At 35.2% G+C, this 23,772-nt stretch overlaps 1 protein-coding gene across 10 annotated transcripts in view; it reads left to right on the forward strand.

The window, feature by feature from the left end:
* The window catches only part of MIA2 (MIA SH3 domain ER export factor 2), a 110,436-nt gene extending 88,192 nt beyond the window's left edge, over positions 1-22,244 (forward strand). For all 10 annotated transcript variants that reach the window (XM_043556050.1, XM_043556044.1, XM_043556045.1 and 7 more), the window contains 5 exons: positions 2,143-2,301; positions 13,879-14,001; positions 19,195-19,253; positions 20,123-20,357; positions 21,678-22,244. In XM_043556050.1, the coding sequence (XP_043411985.1) occupies positions 2,143-2,301; positions 13,879-14,001; positions 19,195-19,253; positions 20,123-20,357; positions 21,678-21,844 (743 nt within the window). In that variant the 3' untranslated portion in view covers positions 21,845-22,244. The remainder of the gene's footprint in view (positions 1-2,142; positions 2,302-13,878; positions 14,002-19,194; positions 19,254-20,122; positions 20,358-21,677) is intronic.
* The last annotated feature ends 1,528 nt before the right edge of the window (positions 22,245-23,772 follow it).

Consider the following 23,772-nt stretch of genomic DNA (forward strand, 5'->3'; position numbering starts at 1 on the left):
TGAAGTAGTACTACCCTTACTATTTTTGACGCTTTCTGGTATTTTGTGTTCATTTCTGTTCCATTTCATTTAAAAAAGTTGCTCATTAAGACTAATTTCATGCACCATGATGGTTTGCAGCCAGCAATCTGAAAAACAGTTCCCTAGAAATAAAGGTATAATTGGCTAAATTGCAAATGTGAATCACTAGAAGTTGAATGACATAAGTCAAGGATTGCTTGTAGTCAATTGGATATTTTGTAATAAGTAAGAATTACCTTTGATTTCTCCTCTCCTATTTAGATTACTTTCCTCTCCTTTTTATTACTTTTGAGAAATGATGTGTTTAGATTATTTGCAAGGGTGTTTTACTGTTTGTTAGAAGAGCTACAGAAGTTTTAGGTAAGTTATTAGTAGGTCTTAAAAGAGTTGCTTTGGAATAAAAGTTACTATGACTCACTGAAGAAGGGTGAATAGTGCCCTTTTCCTTCCTTTTATTATCCTTTTAAATTTGAAAGTTTGAATGAGATATATGTTTGAATCAGATGGAACATAAGGAAAATAATTTCTTTTTAGAGTAAATTTCATGTAACTTTTAGTCTGAATGAAAATTTTAACCTTTAGCATTTTTAAGTTTGTAATTTTTTCCCTGGTAGTCGGTTGGTTGGTCTGTATTTTGGTCTTCTGAAAGGAAGCAATCAAGAGAAGGTCTTTGAATGTCTTCTTTAAAGATCTGTGCTTCACACTAGATGAACTCAGCCTAATTGACGCACATTTTTTTTCCAGTTTAATTTTCTGCTTTCCTAGCCTTTTTCTTCTAATGACCTTATTAGAAGGATGAACAAGCTGGAAAGAAAGATTTGGGGAATATACAACTATGAGGAAAAGAGATAGTTGACTTACTTTCAGAATATAAAAGTCAGTTTACCTCCTGACTGTACAAAAGAGAGCAGATAAAATTTTTTTTAAAAGATTATTATGTATTTTTTAAAACAGATTCTTATATTGATTTGTACAAGTTACCAAGAAAAGTTGAAATAGTTTTAGTCGCCTAAAGGTGTACTGAACTGTGGAGACATTTTAGAAAGATTTCTATTAAATTTTTTAAAGAAAATCTATTCCTTAGAAGGTTAAAAAGAAAAAAGCTTTTGTTTTCTGGGCAATATAGTTTTGAGAAGACCGCATTCCCCCCTCAGTGACAGATAAATGAAGTACTAACATATTTTGTTATTTAATGTTGAAAAAATTTTTGTATTTGTTTTTTCCATTTTAATTGAATATGTGATATTAATTGAGGTACTGTGTTTTTTGTGGTCATAAGAAGGGAACTTTATAATGATGGTCTTTCTTTATAAATGTAAGCATGCCAGATTTCCTTATCCAAATGAGTGTTACCTTGTTCAAAGTATTTATTCCAACAGTGCTGTTGTTTTTGAAACTCTTGTTTTAGACTTGCCTTCAGAGTTGTGAGCTCTTTTTGAAGGTGAATTTGATATTCAGAAATTGCTAAAAGCCCTTTAAAGCCAAATTTATCTGGTGGGTATAAAGTTTGTAATCAGACTGGTTAAAATCATTTTTGGACAGAAGTAGAATCCTATTTCAGCATTGAGATGTGATTTCTTGAGTGTCTCTTAAGTTAATCCAAGTACCTTTCTAAAAGAGTTGTTCTAAAAATACTTTGAATAGTTGTAGAATTATTGAAATAGGTATATAACCTCTAAGATGACTGTGTTAAAAGAATCATGCTCTTTTTGACTATTGGCATATTAGTGTAAGCAACAAAAACCTCATAATTTTTTTATTCCATCTGATATAGAGGTCTTTACTTTGTAATTCACTTCATACTTTTATTTTTCAGAGTTAGTATTTATAATTTATAATTTAGCCACTGATTTTCTATGTAAATGATGATGGTGGTAACATTTATAAATGACTTTTATAGGCAATTATTTGTTTATACACATGGCAAGATTATTTTTTCCTCATTGTCCTAGTCTTTGTCCTAGGCTTTGGTAGGATGGAATTACAGTCTAATATGTCTTAGGGAAACTTCGTTGGAATCTGATTGTTTTCACTTTTTAAAAGCTGCCTGGATTTCATTTGATGATAGGTCTTATAATACTTTTTTAGATAAAACAGAATTGTAATTTTTTCTTTAATTAGGCTCAAGAGGCCCAGGGAATCCTCTGGACCATCAGAATACCAATGAAAGAGGAGAATCAAGCTGTGATAGGTTAACTGATGCCCATAGAGCACCTTCTGACACTGGGTCCCTTTCACCTCCATGGGAGCAGGATCGCAGGATGATGATCCCTCCATCAGGTATGGAGAGAGTGTAATTATTTATATTTCAAAGGTAAGCAGTATATGAAACAGAAGAATGGAAGAAAAGAGGAGTACATGTATGTCCTGTTTTAAGAAAAACTGATACATATTGGAAAACAATAATAACACAAATTTCTAACCATAATAATTAGGGGTAATTGTTCATGTTACAGAAAGCTGCTTTGTTTCCCTCCCAACCCTCTCATGGGATATCTTTATTATTTTTATTGCTCATAGAAGTAATACATGTTTATTTTAGAAAGTCCAAACAATGAAGAAATGTGTAATTAGGAAAGTGAAAAAAATCTCCCTCATCATCTTAGCATGCTTTTCCAGGTATTTAGTTTTATATATTTTAGGGATTTTTTTTTTTTTTGGTATATGTTCATAAACATAAATAGAAAAATTCCCTCATCACTTCTGTGCAATTACACTATTCACCTTCTTGTAATTGTCTTTCTTCATTAAACAGTATACCTTAGATTAACTGCTAAAATAAATATATTTACCGGAAGAGTCACAGCAGAATATCCTGAAGGAAGGCAGTAACTGCTATTCTCTTAATAGCTCTTACTCTCCCAACGAATGTATTTAAAATTTTTTAGTTTGCTAAACTTTTATTTATGCAGTGTTTCAGGGACACCTCTTATGTGAAGTTAGCTATGCCTGCTTTGTATAAATTTAAAAAAAACATACTACTTCAGATTCCTTCCTGAGGAGTTGGAGAGAGTAAGAATATCATGGTAAAATAACTTTAATTCCAAGAATCAGCTCTTGCTGTGGTAGTAGTGTGTATATGTTCTAAGAAATGGTGGCTCCTGCGGAGCCTGAGTGGCTCAGTTGATTGGGTGTCTGATTCTTGATTTAGGCTCGGGTCATGATTCCAGGGTTGTAGGATCAAGCCCCATGTCAGGCTCTGCTCTGAGTGTGGAACCTGCTTAAGACACTCTCTCTCTCTCTCTCTCTCTCTCTCTCTCTCTCTCCCTCTCCCCCTCTCCCTCTCCCCCTCTCCCTCTCCCTCTCCCCCTCTCCCTCTCCCTCTCCCTCTCCCTCTCCCTCTCCCTTTCCCTCTTTCCCCTGGTTGCATGCTCTGTCTCTCAAAAAAAAAAAAAAAAAGAATCTTTTAGGGGAGTGGCATAGAACATCTTTCAAAGATTCTTTCTTGACTTTAACATTCACTAAAAAGTTTTGCTATGATAAAAATAAAGATAATAAACTACAGCCCCTTTCTCTAAGAACTTGATTGCAAGATTTTGGTATATTATCATATCGCTACATCTGTATAGAGAACTTTCCTTTGAGAATTTACAAGCTATTAATACCAAGAATCCCTGTCACATGTGCTAACTCTCCAAGTAAAATCTGGTGAAGTGGTTTTCAAAGTTGGCTTACCTTCAGAAGTAGCCTAAGAAACTTCAAGGAAAATGCAGACATATCTGGGTCCCCCTTCAGATCAGACCTTTGGAACATGAACTTCAGAGGTAAGGCCTGTATTTCTAAAATACTCCCTTGGAGGTTCTGAGGAATAGCTAAATCTAAAAACCACTAATCCATATAAAACGACTTCCCTTATTATATGGAAAGAGCACACAGTCCTCCAAGAGATTAGTTGGCAGTCTTAGGTTAAAGTAGCTAGGTAGATAGCTGAGACTAGAACTCAGTATTGACTTTGTTATTGTTCATTCATAAAATTAGAAAATTTTTTACATGTCCTTTAAAAATTGCCTGAAGCCTATAATTTTAGACTTTTGGTATTATCTCATAGATACCTAAGTCTCTTTTCATTTTGTTTCCAGGTTTTTTTTCCTTCTTTTGAAAGTTGAATAATTTCTATTGATCTGTCTTTAAGTTTACTGACTCTTCTCTCTGTCATCTCCATTCTGCTATTAATGTTTTTTAATTAAAAAAAAATTATTTTTGTTTTTTTCATTTTGCTATTAATATATATTAAACCTATCTAGGAAAAGTTTTATTTTATTTTATTTAAAAATTTTTTTTAATGTTTATTTCTGAAGGAGAGAGAGAGAGAGCAAGAGAGCGTGAGTGGGGGAGGGGCAGAGAGAGAGGGAGACACAGAATCCGAAGCCGGCTCCAGGCTCTTAGCTGTCAGCACAGAGCTTGACGCAGGGCTCGAATTCACGAACTGTGAGATCATGACCTGAGCCGATGTTGGAGGCTTAACCGACTGAGCCACCCAAATGCCCTGTGGAAAAGTTTTATTTTAGATATTGTATTTTTCAGTTTTAGAATTTTCATTTTTAAATACTTTTACTGTCTGCTGAGATTTCTTATCTTTTTATTCATTGTAAGCATTTTTTAAATGTCATGAGCATAATTTTATAGTAGCTGCTTTGAAGACGAATGATCATTGTGACATGAGGGTCATCTTTTTAGTTTAAAAAACACTGATGTTAAAAAATGGCAACTGAAATAACTGAATTTCTGAGGAATATAGATTCTGTAGTTATCTGAGATTTTCTATAATGTAGTCCTATGAAGCATGCTTTGTAAATTTCATATATTTCCTTAACATGTTAGAACTTGGCAAGAATTAAAAAACTTTTTTTTTGATTTAAGACAAGTAAGCAGAAATATAAGAAATTCTATAATTCTAAGGAATCATTTGTTTTTACACTGTTAAATACTTTGAAGAGGGGATATAGGGAGCAAATAGAAACAAAAAAAACAACTTAAGCCCTAACGTATTACTAATTACATTGATTGTAAATTGTCTAACATCAGCAGTTAAAAGACAAGTTGGTAGAATGAATTAAAAAACAAACCATGACTCAACTATTTGCTGAGTACAAAACTCATTCAAATATAATAGTATAAGTAGATAGGTTGAAAATAAAAGGATGGGAAAAGGTAATACTATGCAAATATTAATCAGAAGACAGCACTAGTAGTTATTATTAACATCAGATAAAGTAAACTTAAAAGCAAAGAAAATAACCAGAGACAGAAAAACATCACATAATGATAAAAAGCATCAAGAAGACATAGCAAACACAAATGTCTATATAGCAAGCAAGAGAGCTACAAAATATGTGAAGTAAAAAGTGACAGAACTGAAAGGAGAAACGTAAATGTACCATTATAGTTGAAGGCTTCAGTATCTCTCTTTACAGTTGGTGGAACAACTAGACAATTTGGCAAGGATATACAAGAACTGAATAATACTGTTAACCAATAGGATCTAATCTACATTTATAGAATACGCCACCCAGTAGCAGCAGAATATACATGCTTTCCAAGCCCCAAAGGAACATTTCCTAAGATAAATCATATCCTGGGCCATGAAACAAATTGAAAATAATTGAAATTATATACGGTATTCTGTGTTTACAGTGGAATCAAACTAGAAATAATGAACTGTTGATGCATGAACAATTTGGATAAATTTCAAGGGCACTATGTTGAATGAAAACAATCTCTGAAGGTCAGCTACCATATAATTACATATATATCAAATTTTCGAACTGACAAAGTGATAGAAATGGAAAACAGATTAGGGGTTTCCCATGGGTTAGAGATAGTAAGGGAAGGTGTGTGGATGAGACTATAAAGGGTAGTATGAGGGAGATCTTTCTGGTGATGGAATAGTTCAGTATCTTGAGTGTGGTGGTGATTACACACATGTACACATGTGATAAGTTGGCATGAACTATATACTTACATTGTATTAGTATTAGTTTCCTGGTTATTATATTGCACACTAGTTACGGAAGATTGGGGGAAATGGGGTAAAGGGTGTGTAGGACTTCTCTGTATTATTATTATTTTTTCCCTCTGTATTATTTGTTCAGCTTTCTGGGAATCCTTATTTTAAAATCAAAAGTAAAAATGAAATCCTTTTTATTGGATACAGTACATATACAGGAAGTGCAAGTATTCTTTAGCATATAACTTGGTCTTTTCATAATTTGAGCACATTTGTATAACTACCATTCAGATCAAGGCTGTTTTCAGTTCATTTTTCTTCATCTTAGGAACTTAGAAATCTTTTCAACTTTGCAGGAAAAAAATGTTATTGATGGATAATATAAATAAGTTAACATTCACCTATCATACAATAATTGGATTAGAATTTTAACAAGAATATGTTCTAAATAACTCACCCATTACAAGTTCATTTTTTGTTTTTTTTTTTTTTTTTAAGTTTATTTATTTTGAGAGAGAGACAGAGAAAGAGCAAGAGAGTGCAGGAGCAGGAGAGGGGCAGAGAGAGAGGGAGAGAGAGAATCCCAAGCAGGCTCCACACTCTACTTGTGGGGCCTGTTCCGGGACCTGATGCAGGGCTGGTGGTGGGGCTGGAGGCGGGCTTGACACAGGGCTTGACATGAGGCTTGGTCTCACGAACCATGAGATCATAACCTAAGCCGAAATCAAGAGTTGGATTGGATGCTTAACTGACTGAGCCACTCAGGTACCCCTGTAAGTTCTTAATAAATAAGAACTTATGCAACAGAAATTTAACCAAAGTGACTTACTTGACTCAGTGCTTTGCTCCATAAGAAATGGAGCTTCATTCTTTGAGTCTCTCGTTCTTGTTGCTGAAGTACAGGAGTAGAAAAGCAAAAACATGCTTTTTTAAATCTCTCTGAGTCAGAACAGCTAACATTTGATTGACCAAAGCAAGTCACATGACATAATTTAGAATCAGTGGGCAGGAAATATATTCTGCCTCTTGAAGACAAAGGTACAAGGATGGTGAAGAATTGAGATCATGAATGCAGTATATCAGAGGGATTATACTTTTACAATGTGTTTTCATTGTATAACTATATGTAAAAAATATATTTGTAAACTATAATGTCTTAGATTTTAAAATTACTCTTTAAAAATTTTTTAAAATGTTTATTTTTGAGAGAGAGAGAAAGCAGAGTGTGAGCAGGGGCAGGAGGGGCAGAGAGAGAGAGATAGGGAGACATAGAACTTGAAGCAGGCTTCAGGCTCTGAGCTGTCAGCACAGAGCCCGACCTGGGGCTCAAACTCACAAACTGTGAGATCATGACCTGAGCTGAAGTCGGACGCTCAACCGACTGAGCCACCCAGGTGCCCCTAAAATTACTCTTTAGAAGAAAGAAATAATGTAATTTTTTGTTTAGTTTTTCTAATAAATGGTTCCTAAGTAATTGCCTTGCTTTCTTTGCACTTGTTCTTTTTTTTTTTCAAAGAGTAATAATTTAAGTGAGTTTTTAGAAAATCTTAAAATACTGTCTCTTAACTAACATTTAGCACTTACCATTATGTTTTAAGAGTCATGAATCTTAAAATATTCTTGTATCTTATATAAATTATGATTAGTGACATGTTTCAACAGTATTAGTAGCAAATAATTCAAATAAGAAAACTAATGCTGCTAGACTTTAAATGATATCTTTTTGACCATGAGGGAACAAATCTGCAGAAACCTTGGCTTTTAGCCTTTTAAATAATTCTTGAGTATTATACCACAAAGAAGTTATAGTTAATTTCTACTGCAGGTATTAATCAGAGTAATGATTTGTCATACATAAATGAATCTAGTAAGAATCCAACAAGAAAGGTATTACTTATGTCTAAATTCATATAAATATTTTTGGTAGTATTTTAGCTGAGAAAAAAGAGTAAGAAAACCACAGATTCTTTAATGAAACAAAGTTTTAGTTTTTTTTCATTTTTTTATTCCTTGGTTTTCTTGATTTCAGTGCTCCTTTTGATTTTAGTGCACTAATTTCAATATCCTTATACTCCTATAACTGGCCACACAGCCTCCTTTTCCATCAGGAAGAAGTAATAGAAAAGAATGAAGAATCTTAATTCTCTGCTAGAGTAGACAGATGTAAATTAAAGGAGGATTATGTCACTTCCCCTCCTTTTTTAAAGCTTTAATATTTTTAGAGTTTCTGTTAAAAGAGCAAGAAGTATGTATGTAGTTTCTCTTATTTTTGTCATTGCTTATCTTTTACTAGTTTGGATAAGATATGTGAGGGGTAGCAAAGAGATTTAGCAGCTCTTTGATAGTATTATGAATTAAGTCTGGTCTTCAGCCTTGGATGTTTAAAAACATGCGTTATCTCTTGAAGGGCTGAATAAGAGATACATACAGCCAAATTGAGGATGATAGTTTTAAATTTTACCTTGAGAAACAAAAGCAGCATAAAGCCAACTTTAGATAGCATTAGAAGTGCAGGCATAGATTTTTACTGGCTCTAATTTGTAAACTTTTATGCAGATAATTGTTCTTCATGGTGAACATTCTTTTATACAAGATTCACTTGATGAAATAAGAGTTGGTCTTAAGTTAGGCCCATTTTGATCTCCTTGTTGAGATTTTGGAGTCTTCATATACTTAGTAAGGTGTCCTAACAGCTTCAATGATGCTTTTATCCTCTTAGGGAATGGTATTTGCTTAAAAGTTGTTTCTACATTTTTAGGCTACCCCTTGTTTTGGAGTGTATATCTCCTGTATCACTATCACTTCTTGTAATGATCCTATATAAATTCTAATGATTTGTATTGGTTGTGTTTGGTAGACAGGTTACTGCTATACATGTTTAATTAACTCTAAAAATCTTTAGTTTTCCAATCTTTATGAAGAGAGTAGATTGAGGAGAGAGTAGGATGTGGGGAGAAATGTAGACGATGTTTTGAAAAATTTTGCTTTCTTTTTTTTTTTTTTTTTTTATTTTTTTAAATGTTTATCTTTATTTTTGAGACAGAGGACAGAGCATGAGCAGGGGAGAGGCAGACAGAGAGGGAAACACAGAACTCGAAGCAGGCTCCAGGCTCTGAGCTGTCAGCTCAGAGCCCGACGCGGGGCTCGAACGCGACAACTGCGAGATCATGACCCGAGCTGAAGTCGGATGCTCAACTGACTGAGCCACCCAGGCGCCCCCCAAAATTTTGCTTTCAGTAAAAGCGAGAGATGAAATGGTAGCTGGGAGGGAGAGTTTTTTTTTTTTTTTTTTAAGATGGAAAATATTGCAACATTTATTTACTGATGGGAATAATGCAAGGTAGAAAGTGAAATTGATGATGTATGGGAGAGAGTATAATTATAAAAGTGAAACACTTGAGTGATAAACAGAAAGGATGGGATCCAGACTGTAAGTGAGAAATTAGATAGGAGCTAAGTCACTTTATTCATTTGAAAAAGAAGGAAGGCACAAGTAGGTACAGATGTAGAGACTGGGTAAGGGTGAGTGAAGCTGTCTAGTTCCATCAGTTCTTGGTGTGGCAAAATCATTAACTTGGGATGAGCGGAGGGAGTTGTCAGAGATTTGAAGAGAGAGAAAAAGATACACAATAGCCATTTAGTAGAGTGAAGGAACTCAAACTTCACTGGAGTGTAGTATGATTACAGGGCAGTGTTGAGTATCTATTTGAAATTTATGGTCATAAATTTGAATGAGACTAGTGACTATTATGCTTTAATATGGTTTATAAATATAAAATGTTTAATTTCTCATGTAGTTACTTCGGATGCTTATTTTGCACCAGTTATTATGTTAAGTGCTTTTTATTGATTGTTCTAACACTCAGGACTGTTACTCCTGTTTTATGGAAAAAGGAACAAAAACAAAGATAATGTAAAATCTTGCCTATTACCTTCTAAAATTGCATGTTAATATTTGCTTCAGGTGTGTGTGTGTGAGAGAGAGAGATAGAGAGAACATGTAAATAAAACATAAAAAGAAAAAAATAGCACACTATATAAATGAGGTTATTCTACTTCCTTTCCTGGAGCCATTACTATCCTTCTTTCCCAGAGGTGACTACTCATGCATTTAGTGTGTGTAAACTTACAGACCATATATAGTTAAAAAAAAAAAAGTTTTTTTCTATTTTATCAAGTTTTTTATCAACATTATGTTCTTGATTTCTTTCTATTTTAATATAAAGTTTATTACCTTAATTACTATATAGTATTTCTGTGTATAAATATACCACAATGTATTTATCCAGTGTTCTTTGATGAGCATTTAGGGTGTTTCCAGTGTTTCACTGTTAGTAACAATGCTGCAGTTAACACCCCTTGCATATATGTTATTTAGAGATGAGCTGAAGAAATGAAATTGCTGAGTAATAGGATAAGCATATTTTCCTTTCCTTTCCTTTCCTTTCCTTTCCTTTCCTTTCCTTTCCTTTCCTTTCCTTCCTTTTAGTTGTTATTTTAGAGAGAGAGAGAGAGAGAGAGAGCATGAGCAGGAGAGAGGGAGGGAGAGAGAATCATTTTTTAAAATGTTTATTTATTTTAGAGAGAAAGAATGTGCGTGCACAAGCAAGGTAGGGGCAGAGAGAGAGGGAGAGAATCCCAAGCAGGCTCCATGCTCAGTGCAGAGGCTGTCGCAAGGCTTAATCCCAGAAACCATGGGATCACGACCTGAGCTGAAATCAAGAGTGGATACTCAACTGACTGAGCCACCAAGGTGCCCTGTTTTTAGTGTTAATAGATGTTGCCATATTGTCCTCAAGAGTGGCTGTACATAAAGGATTTGAGAGTACTTATTTCTCCAATACTTGATATAAAACTTTTTGAATATTTCCAGCAATGGGAGTTAAAATTATTGTCTCCTTTTTATTTGTAGTTATTTGATTAGTGAGCTTGAACATCTTTTCATGTTTATTGGTCATTTGTATTACCTGTATTTATTTGCTGCAAATTGCCTGACCCATTTTATTTCCTGCTTGCTAGCAATTCTTTTTTTTTTTTTTTTTAATTATTTTTGAGAGAGAGAGAGAGAGCATGTACACAAGCAGGGGAGGAGCAGGGAGAAAGAGGATCCCAAACAGACTCCGTACTGACAGCAGAGAGCCTGATGCAGGGCTTGAATTCACCAACTGTGAGATCATGACCTGAGCTAAAGTCAGATGCTTAACTACTGAGCCACCCAGGACCCCCTTCATAGGAATCTTAGTACATTTTGGATACTAATCTTTTGTCTTTTGCAATACTCTATTGGTTTGTTATTACACATGCTCTTGTTATACATAAGTTTCAAATTTTCTTATAGGTAAGTTAATCCATGTTTATTTTTATGGAATTTTTGTTTTGTTTAAGGCCTGTCCCTAGATCAAAATAATATTCTCTGTTTTCTTTCTTTCAAAAATCTTAAAATTTTGTTTTAATTTTTAAGTTTTCAATTTGGATTTGATTTCTGTATTAGTGTTTAGTGCGAGGAATTATTTTATTCCATTGAATAGACAGTTATTTTAATATTATATATTGGTTCATCAATTTGAGATATTACTTTTATTTTAAATGTCCATATTTGCATAGATCTATTTCTTTGACATTCTTTCTATATCATTGGTCTTTTTATTCCAGACTCGTAACCTATCTGTATCAATGCTGCTATCATCTGCTTTCTGGAAATTTTGCTTTTCATTCCATTTAAATTCCTTAATTATTAGGATAAACTATTTTTTTCATGTTGTGAGTGAAGATGTTTATTGTACTTGGTTATTAGGCAGTATTAAACCTAAAAAACAATCCCAATCCTTTATCCATCTTTATGCTACTCTTGTTAACCAACTTGATGTTTCTCTTATGTGATAGAACCCCAGATTATTAAAATAGGTACTGAGGGAACTGTCACAGTCCAAGATTTGTTATGGAATGAAAAGAGATAGACAGCATTTTTATTTGACATAGACATCTTGGATTTTATTCAAATTCTTAGTTTATGAAACTGCTTCAGAATGCTGTGTACACTTATTGGCAGCCTTTATTCATTTTTTTCCCCCTGATCCTTTTCCTTCTCCCATTCTTTCTTCTTAATCATGTCTTCTTTTATAAGGGTGGTAAAAAAACAAAAGTAAGCAAGCAAGCAAGGAACTATGTCTTTATTTTCTCTATTTTAGTCTCATTGGTTATAGCTGTATCATATTGCATGTGTGTATGTTTGTGGGCGTGTTTATGTGTGTATGTGTATATTTGTGTTTGAGCATAATACCCTGTTTACTTGTTCATCTGTCCTTTTCTCTCAGGGCAAGCTTCACCTCCTTGGTAACAACACCATTTCTGATTCCTCCAATCAAAATTCATTAGGCTACCACTCATATAATTTGTATACCTCTTTATTAACGCATTGACCACACTGTATTTATTTCTGTCATCATTAGACTATGAAAGCATGGACTGTATCAAAACCAGCTTTGTATCACTACTGCCACGTACACAATAGGTCTTGGTAGATTTAAGGAGTTAATTATATTGGCCAGTGGAGGGCAACATGGGTATATGATTTATAAAATAGTAAGCTTGTAGCAAAATTTTTTATTTCTGAGGTTGCTGATATTGTGGAGATGTAATTTAGAAGCAAAATAATGATATGGTATGGTATCTTGAGGCTTGATTAAGAAAGAGCTGGGAAGTTTTCAGGTTTACCCATTTTTATCCCCTTGGCCAAATTCTGCCATTTAATTAATCCCATGTTTGCGGTAGAAAGGGAAAACTCCTTTTAGATCTCAGTGGTTATATTGGCCTTTCTTTTCACTGGGCTAATTCAGACTCATAGAGACAGCTTTTTGCTAAGATTCTGAAAGGGGGAGGAACTGAGCATGAGACTGTCCAGATCTTTCTCTCCTAATGCACATCCTTTGACCCTTGGGAGCTCATTAAATATAATTCTATTAACTCTGGTTGATGCCAAGTGGTTTTCATGGCTTTGTGTGGGAGAGGTGTGTCAGTAAGGTCCCTTGTGGCTGAGTCAGATGAGGGGTGACCTATCCAACATTGTATGGAATTTGCATTATGAATTGCTGCTTAGAATAGTCACGGAAGGCAATTTGCAGCTGTTTTTCCTTATCCATCTGGATAAGAGAGAGTCACATAATTCACCCCCTTTGACTTTCCTCTTATTTTTGGAGTTGGGCATATCATACCTAATGTATAAAAATCTGCCATTGCCTAGCCAAGATGAGATGGACTACTTATATTTTTTCAAGAATGAGGAGTTCTACAAGGACCCAGGAATGATCATTTTGTTATCATAAGTGACACCTGGGGGCAAAGGTGGTTAGCTGTAGAAGCACCTGAGTCAGAGTCTGTGCCCAGATTTGTGTCTGTCTAGGTGTCCTTAATCTGAGCATTGTGAACCTTCCATTCATCTATTGAGTGAGAGATCTTCCCCTTTCATTTTGGAGGGATGCTAAATTCCAAAATATTGAAGTTACTAAAAATTTCATCCTTGATGACCTCTGAATAATACTTCTTGCTTTGGTGGCTATTTCTTTTATCATCGTCTATTCTGCTAAATTTCTTGATATGCTTACAACATACTCTCTTTTTTTCTTTGTCAGTAGTGATCTTCTCAGTGATGTTTTTGATATGTTGATGTATTTACTTCCTTCACTGAACTGAAACTTTCAAAATCTAGAGTAGCATATTATAATTGTGTTTACTACAAAGGTAAAGTTATTGCCTTTAGTGAATAATTTTCCTAAAATTACTTACTATTGTCTACCAAGAATATAGGTCAATTTTTAGGAAGCAAGAGAAATGTCTATATTCAATATATTAAACGTAAGTAAACTTGATTTATTTTTACATTGATGAAAATATTTTAAAAACTTATTTTCTAGGCCAACCATATCCTGATCCATCTCTTCCTCCACAAAGGCAAGACAGATTTTATTCTAATTCTGGTAGACTGTCTGGACCAGCAGAACTCAGAAGTTTTAATATGCCATCTTTGGATAAATTGGGTAAGAAATACTTTGTGTATGTGTATGTGTTTTTTAATAATGATGGCACACTAAAGAATTGGGAGCTGAAAAAAGGACTAGTAACTGCTACCTCTAATAGCTCTTTTTAAAAAAAAATTTTTTTTAATGTTTATTTATTTTTGAGAGAGAGAGAGAGACAGAACGAGTGGGGAAGGGTCAGAGAGAGAGGAAGACAGAGAATCTGAAGCAGGCTTCAGGCTCTGAGCTTTCAGCAGAGAGGCCGACATGGGGGCTCAAACTCATGAACCATGAGATCATGACCTGAGCTGAAGTCGGACACTCAATGGACTTAGCCACCCAGGTGCCCCTACCTCCAATAGCTCTTAATGCCAAAATCTTTACTGAAAACTTTTCTAGTTTTATGTTTCTTGATATATTGTTTGTACCCATGGCATCTGCATATATGTTAATGGTTGGTTTGGGCACTATTGTAATGGGTCTACTATATGTACCTCTGATGGCAAATTTTACTCTATTCCATGATTAATTATAAAAATTTTTCCAGTCCACTTACATGTATCCTGTTTTGTAATCAGGGAGGGTAAGCTAGTGTAAATGGATATGTGAAAATCCACCAGAAAAATAATTTGGATGCATGCTCTGTTGCTGGTTTAACCAGTTACCTTATTTAGTCATTTCTTACTTAGATTTAACTAACATTTACTGAGTAACCTACTATTTGTCAGGCACTCTTTTTAAAAAAAAATTTTTTTTTAAATATTTATTTATTTTTGAGAGAACACAAGCATGGAAGAGGCAGAGAGAGAAAGAGACACAGAATCCAAAGCAGGCTCCAGGCTCTGAGCTGTCAGCATAGAGCCTGACGCAGGGCTCGAACCCATGAACTGTGAGATCATGACCTGAGCCAAAGTTGGTCACTCAACCACCTGAGCCACTCAGTCTCCCCAGGCACTCTTTTCTTTAAACCACCTCACAGCAAACCACTGAAGTCGGGAAATACATATATCCAGTGTACCAGTCAGAACTGTTTAACATTAAAAAAATGAAAAGTAAATAGAAAATTAAAATAAATTTATTGGTAGAAGGTTTCCTCAGCAAATGGAATTTTATTTATTGTAGAAAATCAATCTTTTTTGAATAATAAGCAAAGAAGCAGATGTATGGCCTGGATTTTCTCTTGTTAGTTATAATGAAATAAATTCTTTCTAACTCTTTGGATTTTGAATTGTTTTCCCCCATTAATTCAAGCTTAATGGAGTGAAAGTATTATGTGATTAAATATTTATTTTTAAACTACTGCTATTTAAGATTTTTTACATGTCCTTTTTTTGTTATTGAATAATATCCAATTAGATAATTTTTAAGTGACTACTATTTAGAAGGTGCCCTACATAATATGGCAGATAACGTAATTATAATAAGATGTAGTTTCTGCTTGTAAGAAGCTAGTAATTAAATGTGGAGAAAGAAATCTTTATCTTTAATTAATACTGATAAGAATAGTACGTTCCATTAGAAAATGTGCTGTGTTCACTGAGAGAACTCTCATGTAGTTGAAGGATCAAGGAAAACTCCATGAAGGAGGTAGCATTTGAGCTGCTTTTGAGGGAATTTGAAAAGTTGGTTGAGAGGTGGGGATCTGTGTCAGTAATGATGAACAGCATAAGTAAAAACAAAGAAAAGAGCTCAAGTCATTGATGAATAATGGTTATAAAACTGAGATATTAATCACTTGACAAAGTCTTATGAGGTTAAGTGAATTAATATGTGTTGAAGTACTTTGTAAATAGAAAAGTTCTGTATAAACTTTTGTAAAAGTTCTATAAATATATAATAATAAATATTATTATTGGTTTGTCAGTATATGTCACATGGAGAAGAATGATGAGAGTTCTGATTGAAACATATTAAAATCTGACTAGCACTAGTGCTCATAAACATTTGTTGAATGAAAGTGAATTATTTAATCTTCACAATGAACCTATGAAGTAGACGCTATTGTCTCATTTTATAGATGAACAAATCAAGTCTCAAAATGGTGCTCAGGTAGGAAGTATCAGAGGCAAGACTTGAACTCAAGCTTGTCTGTGTCCAGAGCCATGGTCTTGATCCCTATCCATTATTGAAATGAGATGGTAGTGGATCTAACTTTTGATGCACTAAATGTCTATAGAAAGCTTACATTTGACAGGTGTTATGGTAGTTGCTGTATTTCAGTGGTGAATAGAGCTCAGCATTCCTTATAACTTGAGGTCTAGTAAAGACCTATATGCAGTTACACCACACAGTAACAAAGTAATGAATACCAAATGCTATGGGACCATATGGGGCACTTACCAAGATGAGGTATTGGTGTTTCGAGTGTGGGATAGTTAGAATTTTCCTGGAGTACATTTAAGCTGAGAATTAAAGGTCCAGAATTAGTTGGATCAAAATAATGGCAATCATGTTCTAGGAGAAGAGAATAGCATCTTTAAAGATGCTATTAAGAGTTAAGACGTCCTAATAAATTATGGCTGCCACATGGAGTGTGAGTCAGGGAATACTGAAACAAGTAGTAAAAAGGTTAAGCAGTGCATAGAGTTCTTAGGGCTTTGCAAAGCTGGTCAAAATTTGGACCATATTCATAGGGTAATGGAACATATTAAAGGATTTAAAAATGACAATATCATCAGATCTGTATTTTAGAGAAATTACTGTCGTTGTATTATGTGAATGGATTGGAGGGAGCAGTCAAGATTGGAGGCAGGGTAGCTTTTTAGGAGACTGTGACAGGAATCTACATGGGTGAGGGTGGTGTTTTAACAGAGGGGAGAGATAGATGTGAACAGACCTAGAGAAAATAGAATTAAGAGGATTTAGGATTGAAAGCATGTGGGATTGTGGGGGAGACGAGGAGTCTTGGCTGATGCCCAGGTTCCTGGCTGTGGCATCTGGGCCATTCATTGAAAAAGGAGCAGCAGCAAGTTTGACAAGAAAGATTATAAGTTGCATTTTGAACTTAAAAAATTAGCGACACCTGTGATACACCTGTATGAATATTCAAATAGGCAGTTCAAGCCTTCCGGTCCTAGGGGAAATATCTAGATCTGAATTACATGTCTGGAAATCATTAGTAGTATATATCAAATTACAGCTGTAGGAGTGGATGGGATGTTTCAAAAGAGAATGAAAGAATAGGGCTGAGGTAGAACTCTGAGAAGACCACCATTTAAGGATGTTAAGGATGTTAAGGTAGTGGAGCCCACCAAAGAGATTGAAGAGTGACTAACAAGGAAAGATAGAGAGAAAGAAGGGTACCATTACAAAAATTGAAGGCTGAGAAGATTTAAAGAGGGAGAGAGTAGTCAACAAGGATGAGAAATAATATAAAATGAGGACTAAAGTGTCTTTTAATTTTCCACAAAAGTAATTTCAGTGGAGGGGCGCCTGGGTGGCGCAGTCGGTTAAGCGTCCGACTTCAGCCAGGTCACGATCTCGCGGTCCGTGAGTTCGAGCCCCGCGTCAGGCTCTGGGCTGATGGCTCAGAGCCTGGAGCCTGTTTCCGATTCTGTGTCTCCCTCTCTCTCTGCCCCTCCCCTGTTCATGCTCTGTCTCTCTCTGTCCCAAAAATAAATAAACGTTGAAAAAAAAAATTAAAAAAAAAAAAAGTAATTTCAGTGGAGTAGTGGATGTTGTAAATAGATGGCAGTGTGAGCAGCACAAAATGAGAGGCATTCCAAACAATATATAGAGAACAGTTATTGATTACAGAAGAGAAGGATAGCTGTAGGGGAATTTCCTTTTTCTGTCTCATTTTTCTGTCTCATGTAGTTGGGAGAGACTTGCTAATAGAATGGGTTTAGCCGAAAGGGAGGAGGGAGGTAACAGAGAGGAAGATCTCTGAGGAAGCTGTAAGGGTGGGATTCTGAGCACAGAATCAGGGTCAAAAATCATCTATAAGGATCCTTTTCCATGATAATAGGAGGAAAGATGATAGGAATATAGTTGCTGATACATTTATTTGTTTGATTACAAAAAGTTAAGGGAGTTTCTAAGGGACTTAGTGTAGTAGGTTTGAAGAGAATGGAGGTTTAAAATGCTGAGGAGAAACATGATGTGGAAGACACAGAAAGAAAGTTAATCACTAAGCAGCTGAAAGTATGGCTAGAAATCCATCAGCTTGGAGTGGAGCCTATCTATACACGAATCTATGGTTTATTTTACCCTCAGAAGTGCTAAATAGCTCAGGTATAGGCAGAATGGAATTGGAGACTTGGATTAATCTAGGGCTAGAGCATTGTCAGGCACATGTAAAATATGGCCAGTGGGGTAAGGACATTGATGACTGGATGCAGTGATGGACTTTGAAGTCCAGTTAATTAGGGAAGAAAATGAGGAGAGGAGGAAACTGAAGAGTTAGACCAAAGGACTGGAAGCTTCAGTGGCAAGAACAGGTGTAGTGAGAATAACTAAATGAGTAGGCTAGGCAAGGATAGGTAGTTGTGGTCAGAGAAGAGGGTTGTTTGAATTTACCTTCTCATAGACTGAGCAGTTCTTGATGATAACAAAGTCCAGGAACATTTATTTCAAATAATGGCTAAGTTCAAATGCTAGTCTGTGTTACCTGATGGAGGAATTAGGAAGGTAGAATGAAATAGTGAAAGGAAGGAGGGAAGAAGAGAGGGAGGGAGAAAGGAAAGGAAGGAAAGGAGGAAGAAGGGAGAGGGATGCTACCTTCCAGAAATCTCTTTATGATGCTCTTACAGCAGGGTTGCCTAGGAACAAGACACAAAAATCTCTGCCATGTGCCTTTGCAGAACTTTGAATGTGCCAAAATTTCCAGTGTCCTGAAGCTGTTCTTGTGGCCCTAATGCAGGATGCTGGTATCAGGCTGGTTTAGGTACTGACAGGGGGAAATATCAATTCTTTGTGATCTGGAGGTATTCTAGGAATGGAGTGATCAGTTATGTATTAAAAAAAATTTTTTTTAAGGTTTATTCATTTTTCAGAGACAGAGAGAGACAGAACATGAGGTGGGGAGGGGCAGAGAGAGAGAGGAAGACACAGAATCTGAAGCAGGCTATGAGCTGTCAGCACAGAGCCTGACACGGGGCTTGAGCTCACAGACCACGAGATCATGACCTGAGCTGAAATTAGATGCCTAACTGACTGAGCCACCCAGGTCCCCCTACAGTTATGTATTTTAATTGGTTTAATTTTTATGTTTAGATGGGCCAATGTCTTCAGAAATGGAATCCAGTAGAAATGATAGCAAAGACGATCTTGGTGTAAGTATTGAAAGTGGAATTTTATCCATGTATTCAGGAGCTTTCCAGTCTCTTGGTTTACTGGAATAGAAATTTAGCTGGCAATATAGTTGTTGATACAAAACTGCTTCTCCCATTTTGACAACTATATATACTTCCTGCATAGCATTATAGCTGTTTCTTTTCTGGATTGTACTCTGTGGTGAAAAAGTACAATTTACAGACTAGAGTCTTAGTTTACTAAAGTTAAACCAGAATTTGGATTTTTCCCCCTTGGATTTTTATTTCAATGTTTTAAAGTATATTTTTGTTACTATGTTTACAATTTTTGCTTTTGGTCACTTTATGTTGAAAATATAAACACCTTTTCTTTTTTTCAGTATATGCTTGATAAAGAATGTATATTTTGATACTCTTCAACTATTTTTCTTTTTTTTCAAGTTTTATTTATTTATTTATTTTGAGAGAGTGAGCGTGTGAATAGGGGGAAGGGCAGAGAGACAGGAGAGAGAGAATACCAAACAGGCTCCACATTGTCAGCACAAGCCCATTGTGGGGCTTGATCTCACAAATTGTGAGATCAAGACCTGAGCCCAAATCAAGAGTTGGATGCTTAACCGACTGAGCCATCCAGGTACCCTCTCTGTTTTATCTTTAGCCAGAATATTACTTTGTTTTGGTTAAAACTGTTTTCTTTTGAGTTAATATTTGTGATAGCAAAAATCAGTCTGATGTAGAAAACTGAATCTTTCTCAGGGGACTGTTAAGACTGTTATAGACTGCTTTCTGGCAAGGTGCCTAGGTGCTTTCTTTTAAACCTAAGGTTTTCAGGAACATTACTGCAAATTTTGCTGTTGTTTTAGTGACTGCTGTATGTCAATTTGTTATAGAATTTAAATGTGCCTGATTCATCTCTCCCTGCCGAAAGTGAAGCAACTGGCCTTGGCTTTGTTCCTCCACCTCTTGCTCCAATCAGGGGTCCATTGTTTCCAATGGATACAAGGGGCCCCTTCATGAGAAGAGGTCCTCCTTTTCCTCCACCTCCTCCAGGGAGCATGTATGGAGCTTCCCGAGATTTTTTCCCACCAAGGGATTTCCCTGGCCCACCACCTCCTCCATTTGCAGGTATGTTTTTTTTCTTTGAACTTAATATGTGTTTTATAGAGTAAATCAAAGATATAATTCTACTTCCTATTCATATATTAAGTTTTCTCACCACAAGTATACTGTTATTCTTCAAATTGGGAAGGTAGCCAACTATTAGTAGACTGTAATGAGGCTTCAACTTGATTCATCCTAATGATATGGGAATTACTCTGTGTTTCAGTAATTGGGAAAATCATTGGCCTTTTGTAACAGTCTTATGTTAAGACCAAAATTATTTATATCTTATTTGATAGAAACTGGTTACTGCATCAATTAGTAAAAATAATTACAACATATATTTTAACATTAAAATTACTGGCTAAAGTGTTTTTAAAAGTCTTTTTCATAAGTAGTTCCTATGTAGTCCTACTTATTTATTTATTTATTTATTTATTTATTTTTTAAAGATGTTTTTATTTATTTTTGAGACAGAGACACAGCACGAGTGGGGGAGGGGCAGAGAGAGGGAGAGACACAGAATCTGAAGCAGGCTCCAGGCTCTGAGCTGTCAGCACAGAGCCCGACCTGGGGCTCGAACTCACAGACCGTGAGATCATGACCTGAGCTGAAGTCGGACGCTCAACCGACTGAGCCACTCAGGCGCCCCTAGTCCTACTTATTTAAAACCTAAAATATGTTTATCGTGTTTGGACTAATTGTTGAATTCATTGAAATTTTTTCATAGTGTCACATATAAGAAAAAAGGAATCATTTTTTGCTTTTATATCTATACATTGCCATTTAGAACTATAGGTTTCTGTAGAATAAATACATGGTTACCAAACACTAGGCAGAAGGTTGTTATGTGCCTGATATGGTTATTTCTCACCTTATTTCTCCTCTATTTTAAAGTTTAAGGTGAATTAAAGTGAATTTTGGGGAATTCCAAGACAGTCTTTGATATAACTAAATGTTTTAGGATAATATCCAATTAGAATTGGAAATTACTGATCTGAATTTTAAGTCTGGTGAAAATTACATGAGTTAAAAACTTTTAAAGTAATGTTTATATATTTTGAAATCATTTCTGTTCTTTTCAAAAATGTTAAGATGTTAGGTTTTCATAAAATTAAAACTGTCTGAAATTAATGATATTCCCTTCAATCCTATGCAGTTGAAGAGAGAGAGTCTGTTTTTTTCTCAGTGTTGTAAAAATTCATTTGTTAGCTCAAATAATTATTCTGGTGTCACTTTTTGAATATAAATATAGGTACTGTAAGTTATAAGCTAATCACTTATTAGGGCTGCGGTACAGGTGCTTAAAGTTAAAAAATGTCTTTTACCAATCTCTTTGAACAGTGAGAAATGTCTATGCACCGAGAGGTTTTCCTCATTATCTTCCCCCAAGAGCTGGATTTTTCCCCCCACCCCCACATCCAGAAAGTAGAAGTGAGCTCCCATCAGGGTTGATTCCACCTTCAAATGAGCCTACTACTGAACATCCAGAACCACAACAAGAAACTTGACAATATTTTTGATCTCTCTTCAAAAGTAATTTTGACTTCTCTCTCATTTTCAGTTTAAGTAACTGCTGTTACTTAAGTAATTATACTTTTGCTCAAATTGAAGCTTAATGGATTTTAATTCTCAGGATAGTATTTTGTAAATAAAGATGATTTAAATATGAATCTTATGAGTAAATTATTTCATTTTTATTTTATTCTAGATAGTATAATTATTTTAATTTGATTAATGAATTCACTATCACATAAACAATAATGGGAGTTTTATATATGTAATCTTGCAGTTGGGGATGTTTTAAACTCCAAAGACTGTGTCTTTTTGCCAAGAACTGTATTTACTATGGTTGTAGACAAATGTGAAAGTAACTTTATGCTTAATTAAATAAATTTTAATTGACTTAAAGACTTGTTTGGTATTGATAATAATAAAATCAGCTAGTTTTCCCTAAATATGACTCCCTAAGTTAGTTTTTTCACTTTTCCCAATAGCTTTGGGGCTCAAAACTAGTGCTTTATATGGGTTTTGCCCATTTGATTATCTTACCAAGAATGTGTACTCTTTCTTCGAAGTGAACATGAATGACCAAAGCAACAGGTTAATACACTTAAAAGTCAACATTGGTTATATATATATTTTAAAGTTTTATTTATTTTTGAGAGCGAGAGAGCACGCACAAGCCGGGGAGGGACAGAGAGAGAGGGAGACACAATCCAAAGCAGGCTCCAGGGGCTGAGCTGTCAGCGCAGAGCCCCACGTGGGTCTCAAACCCGGGAAGTGTGAAATCATGGCCTGAACTGTCGTCTGATGCTTAACCAACTGAGCCACCCAGGTGCCTGAACGTTGATTATATTTCAAAGAAAACTGGGATATTGTTTAATGGTAAGTTTTTAGAATTTGGATCTTCACTCAGTTCACTGGGTGTTCACAGTTCACTCAGTAGCATCCTGTACAGTTTTCTTTCTGGCTTGCTTTTCTTTTAATTTGTAAGATATTTACTGTTTTTAGTGGGGAATGTTGAAATTCACTATAGGAATATTGTATTGGGACTCAGTTTAATATCTTTTGAATGTTTCCTTAACTCAGGTTTGTATTCTGTTATTAGTCTTCATGCACATTAATATGATTATGAAAGGAAAGATAAGTAGCGCTAATAAATATTACAATACTTATGTTGAGAAGCTGGTTGATTTTAATTTAGTTGTTTACTTGGAAGTTTTCTTCAGTGCCAAAACACAGAAGATTAAATATTCTTTTTTTTTTTTTTTTTTTAATTTACATCCAAGTTAGTTTGCATATAGTGCAATAATGATTTCAGGAGTAGAATCCAGTGATTCATCCCCTGCATGTAACACCCAGTGCTCATCCTAACAAGTGTCTTTCTTAATGCCCCTTGCCCATTTACCCATCCCTCCACCCACAATCCCTCCAGCAACCCTCTGGTTCTCTATATGTAAGAGTCTCTTATGTTTTGTCCCCTGCTGTTTTTATATTATTTTTGCTTCTCTTCCCTTATGTTCATCTGTTTTCTAAAGATTAAATGTTCTTGAACAAAGCAATCTGTACTTGTATTGGAACCGTTTGTGCCAGCATTTCCCCAGGTGTTCTCTGGAACACTTCTTGTGAGGTATTTCTACTTCCTCTCCATTCTCACCTTCGCCTTAGGAAAAAGGGCTAAACAGAAAGGCTTCATGAAATGAATTGTTTGGATAAAGTATTTTGAAGATTGAGGACTATAAGACTATCATTACACTTAGTGTTTAAAAGCCAGGTTTTAGGGGAAATAGATTACTTTTTTTTAATGCTTATTTATTATTTTTGAACAAGAAAGCACAAGTAGGGGAGTGGCAGAGAGAGAGAGGGAGACACAGAATCTGAAGCAGGCTCTGCGCTAAGACACAGGGCTTGAACTCACGAACTGTGAGATCATACA

The sequence above is a fragment of the Prionailurus bengalensis genome, chromosome B3, assembly GCF_016509475.1.
Source record: "Prionailurus bengalensis isolate Pbe53 chromosome B3, Fcat_Pben_1.1_paternal_pri, whole genome shotgun sequence".
NCBI classification, from domain to species: Eukaryota; Metazoa; Chordata; class Mammalia; order Carnivora; family Felidae; genus Prionailurus; species Prionailurus bengalensis.